The sequence below is a fragment of the Mycteria americana genome, chromosome Z, assembly GCF_035582795.1.
Source record: "Mycteria americana isolate JAX WOST 10 ecotype Jacksonville Zoo and Gardens chromosome Z, USCA_MyAme_1.0, whole genome shotgun sequence".
NCBI lineage: Eukaryota > Metazoa > Chordata > Aves > Ciconiiformes > Ciconiidae > Mycteria > Mycteria americana.
The window spans coordinates 46,460,445-46,477,024 of NC_134396.1; the positions used below are offsets into that span (position 1 = coordinate 46,460,445).

The following is a 16,580-nucleotide window of genomic DNA, read 5'->3' on the forward strand; positions in this document are numbered from 1 at the left end:
TTGTTGCATTTGAGGGAATTCTTCCTACTTTCACAGAGTAAGTGCTTTATAAAAGCAAGAGATTGCACTTCAAAAGAACGGGTCCAGTATTGGCAGGTATAAATCCCCATTCTCTTCAGCAGAGCTCTAGTACTTTACGTCACAGAAAACTTAGGCTGTGGTGATAAATTCACACAGCTTTTCTTATTCTAGACAGAAACAGTATTGCTGCTTTAGACAGTTCCAGGTAAGTGTCAGGAGTGACCACTGATACCTACTGTTGGCTCAAAATTTTACTTAGCTGAGACACAAAAGCCTGCTTTGGAAACTAGCTGGTATTTGTGTGTTTTGGCACTGCAGTGCTAAATGGCAAGTTGGATTTCCCAGCTATGTTGAACTTATCAGACTAGTCTGAAGTGGAGATACAGATGGACTTCAGCTCCAACTGAGCTGGGAGTGTTGGGTCTATCTGTTTTCTGTGTCTCTGGCTTACAATTCTTGCCTGTTAGCTGGAAGAACATCTGAAAGGTTGCTAACCCATTTTCCTCTGAGATTCTTAGTTTGCAAAGCATTTTCTGATGCATTACTAATTCAAGTGGACCTAGTTAACTTTTATCAGCAGTGAACCAAATGTGTCAGTGTCTGTGGATGAAAATCAGACAGCTCTAGGCATCAGCAAACCTGTATTACCCAGTCTGTAACAGATATTGGGGCAGAGGATGCCTTCGAAGCTGTCACTCCAGCATGGCTGGAAGAAGAACTGGGCACACTTTGGGTTCAAGTTTTGTGCTCATGGTGGTTATTCCAGAGTTAGGCATTGTCCCTTAGTTTAATGTAGGGACTTAGCTGGTAGTGCCTACATCTGGGCCAGCTTTTCCAGTCTTCACGCACAGTCCTTACAAATCAGTATTTTTGCTTCATTTGAAACTTGTATCCAGGCAAACTGGCTGTATTTGAAGGCCAGAACATGTGCTTTGTTCCTGGTAAAGTTTAGCTGAACTCCAGAGAGTTGGAGTCCAGGCAGATGGCCACAGTTGAGTCTTCCCGGCTGCATAGGCTTCTGCTCATCAGCTGAGATGTGTTAAATGTTTAAATATGCGCCCTTATCTCACTACAGTTTGCTAGTGCCATGAGAACCCTACAAACCTCTGTAAAGCAATATTTCTGTGTTCTGAATCCTGCAGACTGACGGCAATTGCAAGGGATCAATGTCTGGATTTTCATGGGCGTGGATTAAACCATCTACCCTGTGATGAGCTCAAACATCCCACAGACTGCTTCAAATTTTATTCTGTCTCTGTGCAGGGTATTAAGGCACAGGAGCTGGGTGTATTTCCATTGATGAGAAGGCCGAAGGTCTCTTGGGCTCTCCATGGTATCCTTCCTGCACTCTTCCTGTGGCACTTTACGCTTGTGGATTTTGGTATTTAGCTGTAATTACTAGAAAACATTGGAAAGTAATTGCAGAGAGTTGACACTACTGTAGAGGGAGGAACTCTGAACACCCTTCTGAGGATAAAATCTGTTGCATAACTACCAGTGATTATAGAAGATTGTGCAGTCCCTTCCTGTCCTCTACTTCTGTATGCTGGACTTGTCCAGTGGCTGCAGGATTGGGCTCAGGCAGAAAGGCTTATGTTTTGTGGCATGCTGGAGAGCACAGCAAAGCAAATGGAGGTCTGACCCACAGACCAGTATCCTTGTGGAAAAATGCTTGAAAAGAGCAGTTCTTCTAATGTTCTGTGAAAGATTTTTGCACCAAGTTAGTGGCCACGGCACACCTGTGCACTACGTGAGTAGCAATCAAAGTTGCTCAGTAGAGTGAATAAAGTGTTGTTGCCAAATCCCCTGAATCCTGAGCAGAAATGGGTCAGGGAAGGGGGTACGAAGGAAGTGGGATAATATTCCCTACTTAGTTTTGTCTCTGGGTACATGTTAATTGCAGCTTTAAATGTGTAGTACTGACACGTAGAGGTGGTACTGCAAAGCCCCCTGTATCCCAGCCTGTAAGCAAAGGTGTGCTTTGGGTCCATGAGCATGGTCCTCAGCAGCCAGGGTTTGTCCTCTGGGATTGTCCACAAAGGGCAGGTTTTTTCCCTGCTGCGGATGTGCTATTAGCCTGTCAAGTGCCTCACTCTGAGTGTGTCTGGGAATTCACTGTCTACCAGCCAGACGTGCATGCAGCTGGATTGTGTTGGTGTCAGGGTGCTCCAACCAGCAGGAAGCACTGGGTGGGGGAGGAAGGCTCTCCTGTCAGATTAGTTGGGCACCTCTCTGTGAAGGAGCATCTGTAGAGGTCATGTCGGTGAATTACAGCAGTACCTAGCAGAAGTTAATGAGCCCATGCTGACTGTACACTCAGCTGCCTGTGTGCTGACACAAGGTTCAATTTGTAGGGTTTTGTAGGCATCTGTTATTGTTCTTTCCTTCTCTGTACTGGCATTAAGAAGCACTGTTGTCCTGTTGTGAGACTACAGTGTAATTGTCTGTGGAACTCAGCATAATGGGTTTAATTGTTTTTGTTAGTCATGTTAGGGAAACTTTTTTTGCAACACAGACCTGTATTATTAGAGACAAGTTTTTAATCTGCAAGTCATTGTAATAATGGAATTTACTTTTGGATGAGACTTAAAGGCCACAAGTGTTCATTAACTCAAAGCTCACATCCAGAATTGCCATTTATCATCTAGTCTTACTCCAGTGTAGGACTGGTCAGAGCATTTCCTGAGGATGTTGTATGTTCCTAGCATATTTATGGGTTTTGGGGAACCTTTTCAATGCAGTTTGCAATCAGGCATGCAACTCTGAATCATAGGGCTAGGGTACTGGTATGTGGGACACTAGAATCGAAAGCATGTGTGTTCCCAGTTTAACAGATGTTGGAGGGAATGGTTCTCTCACTGTGTGTTTGGATCAGCTGCTAGCTGTCCTGTTAACATTGAGCCTGTCAACAGAGTGTGTTCAAGTACATAAATCAGAATTAATTTGATGTGGATTAACTAAATTCCTGTGTGGACGCTTACTCAGAATGAAACTACTCTTAATCTGAAGTGGCCTTAAACTCAAAAGTAAATTAAGCTATGCCAAATTAATTCTGGGAGAAAAGCTTTATGAAATTTAGCTAATGTACTATAAGCTTATCTTTCAATTTGATTGAGTCTCTCTGGAAGTCTGTGTGTACGCAAGCCTATACCAGACTATTATTAATAGCCGCCAAAGAGATGAATGTGTGTTTTAACCCTTTATACTTTCTCATACTCTTGCAAGGTGCATACTGGATGCACCCAATTCACAACAGTGTTGGAGGCCAGATGGTTGCAAGACCTGAACACTGACTCAACAGCAATTTTCCATTCACTTTATCCGAATATGAATGGCTGCAGGGTCATTCTTAGTCACTTACCTTCAAGGAAATGGACGTTTCTCCCTTGCCTGTTAAGTGCATAGCATTTTCTCCTACAAGTGGTGATGCTGACTGGACTTTAAAACAAAGGCTTTCCTAGTTTGGCAGCAGGCTTTTCACCATTATAAAAGTAAATATGGAAAGAAGCTTTAAAAAAAAAGGTTTAATTGTATGGTTCAGTCTTATTCAGAGGGGTCTCTAAATCAGCTTTCAAAGCCTATGATTTTATCCTTGTTCTGGGCTGTTCTTGCTCTTGGAATTTTTGGGCAGGAAGGAAGAAAATTGTTGTCCTGTGGGTATTGCATTCTTTTGTGCCTCAGAGCTCTGAGGTAAGAGACAGTGAGTCTAAATCTGAGCTTACTGAGACCCATGAGACTTGGCTGGAGTGCATGGGGTAAGAAGGCAGCGGTGGGGAGTGCCATGGGGGGCTGCAGGGTTATGTAGAGTCACAGAGTGCAGCCTCTGCTTTTCCCTGTCTTGTTGCCTTTTCTGTTCTGACACAGCTTTTTCCCTTTCAACTCTTCTTTTTTTCTTTTTTTTTTTCCTCCTAGTTAATGCCCAGCCACAACATCTCTGCTGTATACTGCTGCTGCTGCACAAAGGGAGCTCCTAGGCTTTGCTGAAGGAAGATGGCTTTCTGGACGCAGCTGGGATTGCTGCTATGGAAGAACTTCACCTACAGAAGACGACAGACTGTAAGTATTAGCCAAAGGGGTTTTTTGAGGTCTAAGTTGTAGCCTTGTAGCTTACTCTTCAAGCAAAACAGGGAAACATCCTGTATCTTAAATGTTCTACTTCTCGTGGTCCCTGGCAGAGCAACTGGTCTGCCTTTGGAAAGACCTGATTCAGACTGAAGAGAGTGGTGGGTGGACAGAAACCAGAGGGCTTGAAGGTGCTCAAGACTTCTGTCCTGAATCCCAGTGTGAGAGTGTCAGAGTGCTGAAACACTCATGTCAGACCAGGCAGAGAGGGTGCACAACTGCTGTGTGCAGCAAGGAAGATGTAAAATGAAAACCTATGCTATGACCTGCTCTGCTCTGCAGGTGGGGCATTGCCAGACAGTAGGGATGTGAGCTTGAGTCTAAAAGCTTTTGAATGCTGCAACAGCAGCAACAAAACTGCCATTTCCTAATGGCAGAAGTGGTGGAGAATAGCAGGCATCTTCAATCTTTTTGATCAGGGAGAGAAACCCAAGCCTGTCATGTAACTTCACAACAGGAGGTATAGTTTGACTGGTATGAGGCATGTTCTTATATTGGCATGGAGACAAATCCAGGCAACTGATGTTTTCTACCAAGGTGCGTTCCAGTTAGTTTAAGTGTTAGCCTAAACATCTGTTGGCAGTGTGGGAGTGTACCTCTTCAGATAGACAATACACAACAAGAGTTTCTCCTTGTGGTGACAGAGGCACAGGAGCACGAATCCAGTATGGTGTTCTTAAAATTCTTCTGTCTTTACATTAATGAGACCTCACAGGATGCTGTAACTCCTGCAGACAGCTAAAAGCCAGACAAAAAGTGCTATTTCCCCTCTAGGGATTTAGGGGATAACTGTGTTGGACAAGGGCATGTCCTATACAGCATGCCTGTGCAGAGGATCTGTCCTGTTAGATCTGACCTTGAGGAGGTATGAGTAGGGAATGTGAAAGGAACATGAGTTACTGAGGTGGTGAGTGGAAAGTGGTCTCTCTGATAAGCGTTCTGAACCCTGCAAATGTCAGGGTGCTTGCCAGCTGGTTGGGGCTGGGTTGTTTTAGAAACTCGGAGTCACAAGGGAGGGGAGGCTATCATATTCACCACTGGAGGTGGAGACAGCCTCTGAAGTCTTTGCTCAGGTGTCTGAGGCTTGTTTTCATAGGACTTGTGTCCTGTGAATTCAGAGCTGGAATTAGTCCATTCTAAAATGAAACCAGACAAAGGGGGCTTGTGGCATCTTTGATTTTTCCTGTATACCTCTGTAGTTACAGAGCTGCCAGTGATGGCAGGAATTTCTATGTGATTTGCATGTTTTTGTCCTTACCCCAGGAGCCTTGATCCCCAGGACAGGACTGCCCAGCTGAGAGGCTGTGGGCTGTGTCAGCGGCAAGGAGTGAGGCTGTCTGCTCTCTGGATGTATAGGCCAGCATCCTGACCTTGTGAACAGCCTCGTAATTTAGAAGAGTGTTGCAATGGAGCTGGGGAAGGTAGTCTCTAAACTGGCTACAACCCCTTAAAGGATAGACTGTTCTCAGCTATTGCCCATGTAACCTAGGCTCTTAGAGCTGAAAACAGTCTCTTCCTCCCTTGCCACTAGACACATCACTCTTGACCTCTCCCAAACTGCCTTTAGCAACTAGGGGAACACTAGGACATTGATGGATCCTCTGGAGCAATGCTTCAACTGATTAAACCAGGAGAAGATTTTGGAGGAGTTGAGTTTTACTGAGGGTGATGGCTTTTTTGTTAGGGTCTTCTGAAAATAATGCATCAGGTTTGAAGGTTACCTAGAGGTCTGAGTCTACCATACATGTCCTGTCAAGGTAGCTGTAGGCTAGCTTACTGGGCAGCAGAGGTGCATTCAGATCCTTTGGGGATGCCACAAAAATGCAGTAGGCTAAGTGTGTGTCAGTGAAAAAGACCTTCTGCTTGTGGTTTTGTCATGATCTTGGGTCTGCTCAGCTGTTTCTTGGTACTTTCTGGCAGCTTCTGTATCAGTTTCCCATCATGTAGCCCAAGGGGTCTGCAACTGCTCATAGCCTCTCTTCCACACTGATATTATTAGTCAATTCACAATGAAGGCCTGAGACATTGCTTGTTTTTGTGGGGTTCCTGTATCTGCAGGGTTTCTCATTAATGGTTCCCATTTGGGCTTTACCTGAAGATGTCAGGAGGGGAGGACCACTTAACAGAAAATGGCAGAAAAGGAGCAGAACATTTCTTCTCACCACTCTGTTATCATGGCTGCACAGTTATCTATTTGCTTTACTGTTACGAGACCAGTGTCCTTGACCTGGGCGTGCTGGTGATGGCGCTCTCCCATTTGTACTTACTGAAGATGTAGCCCAGAAATAGTTTGATCCTTACCCCTTCTTCCCACAAGAAGAGTGGGCTAGCCTTTGCTTCCCACCGAACTGTCTCCTTGGCTGCTGTGAGTTTGGGCTGCATTGCGAAAGCTGGGTTCAAAGCTCAGCCTGACATGTGCAGTTCAAGTGTTACTTTTTACTGGATAACTTCCAACAGCACTGGAGTGGGGTGAAGGAGTTTACAGGGGGAGAGGAGGAAAGAAAAATCATGTTCAGAGGTCACCGTGTAAACATTTCTCTGTCCCTGCTGTCTCGCAAATGAGGAGACACCTCAAACTTGCATGGAGAGACTGGTCAGCTGTTGGTAGCTCCCTGCATTGAAACTGGACCATAAAGGTGGGGAGGGTGGTTGACAGTGAGATGGGGTGATAGTTTGGTTAATTCTTGCTCAACAGATTTCCTGTTGACACAGTGTAGATATCAATATGTAATGTTATCCTGCCTCATCGGGCAACTGGTATAAATTAGGCATGCTTTGGGGACTAGCCTAAGTAAAATTAGCAGCAGTTTGTTCTTGCCCAAGTGCTGCTTCTGAATTCACCTGCTGCGTGCAAATGGGATGTTCCTCCTTCAACTCCAGATGGAGTGGGGGTGGCAGAGGGGTTGGAGGTTTGAAGATTCTGTTCAGTCTTTACCGAGCTGGTCTAGTAGTAGCAGCACAAAAGTGGGTGAGGAGACTTGATTTTTCAGTATCTACTTAGCATGAACCTGAGATGTGTCCCCCTTAGTATCTGTGCCCTTCTATGCAAAGGCCACAGTGGATGAAAAGTGCTGTCACAGGAAGGTCAGGAAGCAGTAGGGGAAGGAACCTACTGACCTTTAGGAGCAAAAGGAAGAAAATTCAGTTTTTGTTGAACAGCACAAGAGGCTGGCCATGGACTCCAAACTCTCTATTGAAATGCTACTGACAAATTGAGCTTGACCCCATGCAAGCCTCTGGTGCAGCAGTTGCCAGCTCTCACTGAGTAGCATTTCAGTGGCTGCCATGATACAGCAGTCTTCAGCTGTAAAGGTGCGACTTGGTTAGTCCAAGCTGCATCCCTCCTTTCTTTGTCCTCTCCGAGCCTGCCAATCTGCGAAGTTAGATATGTTGTGTGTGCAGAGGCATACAGCCCACATGTGGTTATCTTAATGATTGTGTAATTAACCATAATCAGCCATGCAAAAGAGGAGCTATGTGTGCAGGTGGCCAGGCTCCCCCTCCAACAACAGGGCCATTTGGGCACTGCTGTCCTGGGGCTGATATTTCTCCAAGAAAGCCAGGGCTTGATTTCAAGGGCAGCATTTTCTCGCCGGTTCTGTAGCACTCACAGGGCTGTGAGAGGATATCTGCCCACCTTGGGCACCCAGAGAAGCCTCCACAAGCCCAGTTGACACTGCTTTTCCCCGAGCAGTGTAGTGGCAGTCGCTTGGGGTGCATGCTCCTTGCCTACAGCCAGGGTGGCAGAGGGCCGTGATGTGTGCCAGAGCACAGCCATCGATGCCGTCGGAAAGAATGGCTTGTCCTGGTTTCACAGTCACCTTTGTCAAGAGGAGGAAAAGTCCTGCTGCATCATCCTGGCAGCAGCTGTGAGGGGATCCTGAACAGGGAAGGAGTAGACAAGTTGTCAGTGTCCTAGTGCTGAGCATCTCTCACCTCTGGGAGCCAGGCCACTGTCTAATGCAGAAGGAAGCAGGCTGTCACTGTTAACGGCTCTGTGTGTGCTGCCACTACGTTGTTTATCGTAAAAACAAGAGACCAAAGATACTGAGGCATCTTCCTGGCATCTTTGTTAGCGTGGTCTCAGTGGAGTTTCTTATCCACTAGTCATACAGTATGTGCATGAAAATAATGGGTGGGAAACAACGTCCCAAACTCATCCTGCAGCGCCTGGCACTGTTACTAGGAGTGCCTGGGAGACTCTGGTGCTCTATTCTGTCTTATGGATAGGGTTGCCATGTGACTGAATGTCAGCCATTATGGGTCTCTGAAGAGCCATCCTAGATTGTTTCCTCTGCTGGATCATGTGGCATTTGTTTCAATGCACTGTTTTTACAGTGCAAGATTATTTTGAGGTACAGTAGTCACCTAGAATTCTCACCTCAAAGTTTGCATGGAGTGCTTCATGCTGAGTGTCAAGACCCTAATTTTAGCTGTTAATGGTGTAACATGGGAAAACATTTGTGTGTGGGGATTTTCTCTCCCACTGGGGTGCAGGTCTTTTCCTATCTGGCTTGTATGTAGATGTAGACATCTTATTGTAGACATCTTGTATGTAGAAGAATGATGTAGACATCTTATTAGAAAACATGGGGTTTTCTGGGAAAGAAGGGGAAAAGATTTCTCTTTACTTGACTGAGAAAACACTCTGGTTTCCCTCTCCCAAAGGAGGAAAAACATAAGAAGTAGCAGCATAAAAAGCGTTCTGTTTTTCCTTATCTCATGGCTTACCTGAAACGCATGTTTAGGCAGCCTTTCTGGAGTAGGAAAGGAGGGGTGTGGCTGGTGAAGCTCAAGCCTGGGAAGCCTCAGCTTGTGTCTCAGAAGCTCTCGGCTGAAGTGTTGCTTTGTCCATATGCTTCTGTAGGACACGGCACTTCTCAGTGAATTTTTCTGTGCTTCAATTCCCTGTCTAAAAAAATGCTCTGCATTTAATAGCAGGCCTTTCTTATATTCTTGTCTAGGCCCTCTAAATAACTGAGTTCTTTATAACTTTACCTGACACTCATTGCCTAGCTGTAGGTACCCTGGACCAGTGGGTGCCTACCTTTGGGAACAAACATACAGTAGAACAAAACAATAACTAGGTATGAGCTTAATATTAGTAGCTCTGATTTCCTGATACAAATATACTTCTGCAGCACTGAAATGGAAAGATTTGGCATAGCTATGCACCGCACAAGTTCCATGCCTGATGTGTTAGGGTAGAAGCTCAATGGTTTACTGTGAGAATGGGATGCAAGTACTTGCCACTACCTCTAAAATATGAGGCTAAAAATTCAGCTCATTGCTGGGAAGATTGATTGGGAGGTTTCTTTCAGTCAGGGGACAAAAAGAACTATAAAAAGAAGCCAAAAATAATCCTTAAGCACATGAAGTTTAGTCCTATAACTGGCACATAGAAATGAGAAAAGCCTGTAATTCTTTGCAGATTATCCTCTGAAGCTGGAGGAACAAACTTCTTGGTCCTGGAATGCATAGGCAAAGCAAAGTGAGGCAGTGCTTGCAAAACTGTCCTGGCTTACAAGTAGATTGTCCTGCAGCCTCTGTTCTGTCCTGTATTTTGAATATGATGTCTTAATACTTTGTCTTTATTGTTTCCAGTTCCAGCTGCTGATTGAAGTTGCCTGGCCTCTGTTTATCTTCTTCATCCTGATCTCTGTAAGACTTTCATATCCGCCCTACGAGCAGCATGAATGTGAGTACCAAACACAGCAGCTGCACCCAGAATGGTGGTTGTTTCATGGTTAGAAGGTAATAATGCAGTTGGCAAGATGCAAAGAGCAGGGGCAGTGGTTGCATACTTCAGTCAGAAATCTTCAGGGAAGTTTTAACGGCTCCTTTCCTTCCACCTTGGGGACTGCAGTGTGTTCTGACATGTTAATGTTGCTCCAGGACTGTACATTGCTGCTGTTTTTCTTGCTGTTTCTCATTTTTTGCATTTATAATGTATTAGCTGAGAATTTGCTGTAGAACTTGCCAAGTCTGCAAAACCCACACAGAACCCAAGTCTTATTTCTCATCGTTGATCTGTATGTGACTTAGCATAAAAAGAAGGCAGCATTCAGATCTGTAAGAAAGCAGTCTCATTTTCAGGCAGTATTGTGGGTTCATGTATCACATTAAAGAGCACAAGAGCAATTCCATTCCTTCTAACCATTAGACTGTCGGCTCTGTATTCAGTAGATTCAGCAGTCATACATTTGTGGGGAAACACTATTCTGCTTTACTCTTTACATCCTGAATGGGCACATTTCTACTTTTCTTTCAAAAGGAAGCTTATTCTTGCTCTGCAAATGACAATCTTTAGGCTTCTGCGTTGGTTGCTGTTTGATTTAGGAAGCATGACTTATTAGCAACATGCTTCATCTACTGTGGTGACAGCCCCATACTGCAATTAGCTGACTGTGGAAGAGCTCTTTGTTTATCTTTCCTTTGCCTGATTGCTGCAAAGTAAGGTTTAAGGGTCAGCACAACATGATTCTGGAGGGCACTCTGAAGTGTTTCATTCTTAAAATGGGTAAAGAACTAGCTCTTACAGCACTTACCCTGTGATTCTTTGCAGTGGCTGGGGCATTTCATGCTGCTTGCTAGGCTTTCAAGATAGCAAGGATCCTTTCAAAGCTGAAGTGTTAATGTTTGCAGTTTCCCATTACACTTTGGACATTGCTGGTCCCATGTACTGCCTAACTCATTTTCTACAGTGCTTGGAGGGTAACTGAAGCTTCCCTAAATTAAATCTCATATTTTGCTGCATGCCATTTGAATTGCCTTTTCTGACTGAATGTTACAGTGGCATTACGAGAGATACCTGTAAGACAGAGATGAAGCTGAAGAGAAGCAATAAGGAGTCTATTCAGCTGGTGTAAATAACTAGCAGCCTCAATGGTAATTCATCTCAGCTGCAGCAGTGCTGTACATAAATTCAAAGCTAGCAAGAGCTGCCTTTTCATAGAACTATTTAGATTGGGCTTTTTAGTTATTAGCCTCTTTGTAAATCCTTTGCTCTGGCACCCTGCTGTCACAAGCAGAGTTTTGAGTCTTTCACCTGCAGCCCTTTTTCCTTCCCATTTATGTTACTGATGCTGTTTTATCTGCCTTCTGCCTATGTTGTCATCAGGAATTGTAGAGTATAGGGTATCCGGTAACTTTTTAGTTCACTTCTTATGGTTAACTCCTCTCCATTTTTCTAAAAGCTTCTGAGAACAGGTAACTAAATTATTTCATTTAAGTCTGGATTGGTTTCATTGAACATTCACTCATATGCTGACAGATATGGATGTATTGTATAGTGGAACATTTTTTTCTGAACTGTGAGCAGATATAGAAAGAAAGAAACCTTGAGTTCATGGTGAACTCTGTAGCAACCCTGTGGATGCCTTAAGGGAAACAGGATTGTTGTCTGTAGTGGCAGTGTTGCATGCTGTTATCAAATCACTCGCAGATAATGCCTGATGATAGCAGTAACAGAGCTGCATGCAAGTGCTTTGTAGCCTCCAGATAGCCTCAGTATTTTAATGGTATAGTCTTTTTCAACAAACAGATAAGATTTTCAGTTCTCTCTTCCTGTTTGAGGAGAAGAACCAAGGATTGGGCTGTTTCTGTGGTCAGACTTTCCAGTCAGGATTTTTTATTTCTAGCAACTTGGCCTAGTGTGAGAAACTTTTCTCTAAAAACACAGGGGAAGATTTTGCTAGCTCTTAAGTGATAAGTTACATGGCTTTCACCAGACCAGCCAGAGAAGACATCTTAGATTTCTATTGAGGAACATTGCTGACTTGTGTCTTGTAGAGCTTGACTTTTTTTTTCCTGTTCCTGTGACCCTTTAAGGTATTCAAAATACACTTCATTTGGGAAAAAAAATCTGACAAAAAGTGACTTTGATCTCTACTGAAAAGCTGTAGATGTTTGCAGCAATGTCACTGAAGATGGTGTGCTGTTGCACTGTTTTCTGTGTAACTCATTTGACTTAAAACTCGCAGATTCCTGCTTTACTCTTTGAGAAACTGCTGTTATATGTATCACTGCATGTAAAAAGTTACCATGAATTCTTGTGTACCCTTCCTCTTTTCATATTGCTTTTAATAGTTTTTTTGAGTTCTTAGCCATGTAAAATAAAAGGCATGGAGAGAGAAGGTGATTCTCTGAGAAATTTTACAAAAAGAATCTGAAAGTCTTAGCACTTTTCCTCTTCCCCTGCCCCCCAAGCTCCTTGGCCAAGAAGAACAAAAAAGCAAAATGAAACAAAAGCCAGAGAGCTCAGGTAAATAGCTTTTCTATTTTAAACAGAGAGCTGGGAACAAACAGTCCCTTGGGTACTGGAAACAATGAACCATTGGTTCCTTCACCTTTCTCCTGGATAGAGTCCTTGGCTTCCTCCAGGGAGGAATGGGGGCTAATAAGCCCCCCATCTTCCTTCAGCCACCTACATTAACCAGTCTTGCTGTAATTCAGCAGCTTTGACCTCTCTTCCTCCTGGGGCTTTGGTACCTCCATTGTGGCTGTGGAGGTAGGGACCCAGTCCCCTGTGTGATTGCAGGCATGCTGCGAGGATGAGGTGGGCACCAGAAGGGAGAATGTGCATCTTATGGTCAAAGCCTTGAGCAGCTCCTTTGAGTAGCTGTGAGAGATACTGAGGAAGGGGCATAACCTTCCCCCCATGCTCCCTTCCCTCGTGTGGGGGTGAGGAAGCCAGTTCGTTTGCAGAAAGCAGCCTGACGGCTCGTCTAAGGTGCAGCATTATACAAGGGAAGCCTTTCTTCCCCCATTGTTGAGGGTAAGGGATTCACAAGTGCCTGGCTGGCATACTGGTGGAGATCTGCCATGAGTAGTTTGTTACTGCTTTAACTCTTTGCCAGAATGCAGAACGTAAACAGGATGTAAACTCTGAGCTACGGCTTAAGTAGGTCTTCAGCAGCAAGTTAGACTTCAGCAAAAAGCTTTGAAATATGGCAGGCAGGTGCCCAAATGTTCTAGGAACTCTAAATTTTTAAGACTGTCTGGAAATCAAGCCAATATGAGGCAGCAGTGGCATACTTATCTCGGGGAAACTAATGTAGGCACCCACCCCACAACTGCTGACCCTTTGCTTGGTGTTTGCAGTGTGTGTAATTGAGGTGAGCAGATTTTGAAAACCAAAAGAACTGAACAGAAGTATTATGGGCCTTCAGAACACAGGCCCAGGCTAGGGCTGTCTGTGTGGCCTCAAGCCAAATCCTTGTGGTAGTTAAGCATGCAAATCCAGAGAAGCACAGCTGGTTAGAAAGCATGTGTGTGCTCACCACTGCCAGGCTTTGGAGTTGCCTGCTGTTGGGCATTCCTCAGCAAGAAGTACTATATCCCTGTCAGCATGGCCAAAAACAATGCTGCAAAGACGAGAGTAGCAAAGAGCTTCTCCTACAGGCTTAACAAGGTGTAGTTTTTAAGTGGAGGAGGCCAGAGCTGTGTGGGGAACTTAACATGAGCCATTAACAACCCTTCTTAGTTGGCTATTCTGCTCTCTCATAAGCAATTTGGGGCAGTAACCAGCACAGGATTAGCATTGCCCTTCAAATGCAGTGCTGTGTAGTAGTGGCTTGTATCCTGTTTTTCTGTGTCTGAACTCTTGTGTTTCTGTTCTAGGTCACTTCCCAAACAAAGCTATGCCTTCAGCAGGAACCTTGCCGTGGATACAGGGGATCATCTGCAATGCCAACAACCCTTGTTTCCGCTACCCAACTCCTGGGGAATCCCCTGGTATTGTTGGAAACTTCAATGCCTCCATGTGAGCCTGCCTGCTTTTTCTTCATCTCTGTTCTTGGGGAAACATGTGGAAAAGGGGTATTTGGAAGTCACCAGCTAGTTGTGTAACCCTACACTATCGAGGGGTTTGCTGTTTCTGCTGCCAGTAGCTAGCTGTACTTCTAGCTAGTAGCTAGACATACCAAGCTCTCCAGGTACCAAGTTCAGAGGGGCTAGCAGGGAGCTGGTAGGTGTGCAGTATCCCTGAGTTCAAGCAGTTGAAACTCTTGGTCAATGAAAAGCTCTGCCTGGGCAAGGACTGAGTCCATTCTCTTAGTGGTTGCTCAGAATTTGGCACATAAAAAGGCAAGGTGTAAGCTCTTTTTTTTCAGAGAGCGTCTTTCCCTGGTTGATGAACCTCTGAGATGGATAGTGTAGAGTGAGAGGCAGGTGAAGAGTAGGTCTGGGGGACATTTGTCACTTATTACTGGTTAATGTGTTGCAGAAAGCTCAACTTATGGCCAGCTTCCTTATACTCTGCCCTGCTTGGTGCATTCATACTGTCAGGCCAGTGAGGCTTAACACAAAGTAAAATGTGTCTGCAACCTGGAAAGCGTTTGAAAGGAGCAAGGACATACTTAAATTATTGTGCTTCTAAGAAGCAGTTTACAGGCAGCAGGAGGCCCTCTCCATCCCAGTCTTAAATAAACGCTTTCAGATGCGTGGAGGTTCCCAATGTAACTTTGTTTGACCTTGCATTAGTAGCCATCTTTATTAGGCTCCTTGGATTGTCCCAGGGTGGTCACTGAAGAAAGGGCTGATTGTACTGGAGAGAGGCCAGTGGCATAACTGAAAGGGACTGAACTTTGGAATTGGGATGTAAAACTGCATTTGTGGATCCTGGCTCACAGAGCTGATGACTGCTGGTTGTTTTTGTGTTTTCCCATCACCAGTGTTTCCCGCCTGTTCTCAGATGCCAAGAGGTTACTCTTGTACAGCCAACAGGACACGAGCATAAAGGATGTACAGAAGGTCCTGGTAAAACTGAGCAAGTTGGGAAACTCCTCTGGCTCAGGTAATGGCATAGTAGAAAGAGTCATCTACATATGGCATTTCTGGTCTCGTTAATTCTGTGTAAATTTCTGAAATGTACCATAATGGGATTGTGCGTGGTTATAATTTACAGCTCATCAAACCCTTTCCAATCCTGCAGAAGCACCTTAAGCCTCTCCTGTATCAGAGCTTTGTGTGCTCTTTACCTTTTTCAGTGGAAGAGAAAAGGGATGGTCTGTAATGCCAAGAATAGCAGCTGTTTTGAATGTGAACACTACAATCCTTAGCCCACTGAAGTCAGTTCAAATGCTGACTTTCTCAACGAATTCCAAGTAGTGTGTCTTTTTGGGAAACACTAGTTATGTTGCTATTGTGTCAGTGAGGCAGTGAATGCAATATAGCTACAATTTAGTGGTCTATCCCGAGCCCCAGAGGGAAGTGTGCTGGAAGAACGCAGATGAGGAAAAGCTGATGTTGGCCTCCAGTTTACAAACTCAAAGCTGATTATTATCTGACAATGAAGCCTCCATTTCCCTTCTTGGTGTTTTTTTTTCATTTCTGTATGACTGTTTGGTGTAGGATACTTCATTCTCTGCTGTTGTGTGGCGGGACTTTGAATGGCAGGGTCCAGAAGAAAATGTTTTGTCTTTGGAGCTCGCACAGCCCCATTTGCAGTGAAAGATGAGAATCCTTCCACTTTTAGCTTGCACGAGAAGGTCTGGTGTGCCTTCCTGTCCCATGCAGATGAGTAAGTGACTAGTGTGAGATCACATGGGAAACTTGGAGGAGAGCTGGGACATGAAACAGCTCTGCCCAGTCGGGAAATGTGGCAGGTCTCTCTGACATGGCAACTTCTTAGAATTCTTTGGGGTACTCTTCTCTGAAAGATGATTTCTCTTGGCTGTTGTGTTAGTGCTGCATGTGTCTATTGGAAGTGATGGAAAGTAATGGTTTAGAAAGAAATACAGCAGGGAAATAGAGCAGGGAACACAGCCATCGAGTGTCTTCACCTCCAGCCTCTATCCAGGCACGTGGAGCTCTTTGAATGTAGGTGGTATTTTAGTGTTTTGTCAAAGCTGTCCCTGGTTTTACAGCTGTGTTCTTCCTAGCTCTCTTCATTTGAGCATGGCTCAGGCAGGCTCCAGGAAGAAAAATATCTGACTTGGTGTGAAGTGAATAGTTTCATGTCTGATGTGCCCTGAGCACACTTCTAAAGCAAAGATGGTGTTTTTACATCCTTTTCTGTGTTGCTCAGTATATTGCAGGTCACTTTGAAATCATCTGTATTGTTAGTGACAGGTTGGCAGATGTGTAGTGGCTGTATGTACAGACACAAACTGTGCAAGGGATTTGTCTTGGGTATATAACCTTCCTCTCTCCCCGTCAGGACTGTGCAGAATCCTAATGTGATCAGATCTGCAGGTGATACTTGTGGTCTACTGACTCTAAGCATTAGTTGATCCTTTTACTTATGTATAAGGGACACCCTTGCTTACTGGGCTCAATATCCATACTGCCAGGCTCCCATCTTTTTACTCTGAGAACTGGTAAGTGGCATTGTCATGCTTTTACCTAAATCTGCAGCAGTTTTAAGGGGGAGAGGATGCAGTGAACCCTTTGTGCAGAGACGGACACATAATGAACACAGCCAAAATGAGCTAAGC

The 16,580-nt window shown here is 44.6% G+C and overlaps 1 protein-coding gene across 2 annotated transcripts in view; it reads left to right on the top strand.

Annotated features, from left to right (window-relative positions):
- Positions 1–16,580, top strand: part of ABCA1 (ATP binding cassette subfamily A member 1) — a 97,394-nt gene that overhangs the window by 12,618 nt on the left and 68,196 nt on the right. For both annotated transcript variants that reach the window (XM_075488471.1, XM_075488470.1), the window contains 4 exons: positions 3,934–4,077; positions 9,748–9,841; positions 13,765–13,906; positions 14,817–14,938. In XM_075488471.1, the coding sequence (XP_075344586.1) occupies positions 4,012–4,077; positions 9,748–9,841; positions 13,765–13,906; positions 14,817–14,938 (424 nt within the window). In that variant the 5' untranslated portion in view covers positions 3,934–4,011. The remainder of the gene's footprint in view (positions 1–3,933; positions 4,078–9,747; positions 9,842–13,764; positions 13,907–14,816; positions 14,939–16,580) is intronic.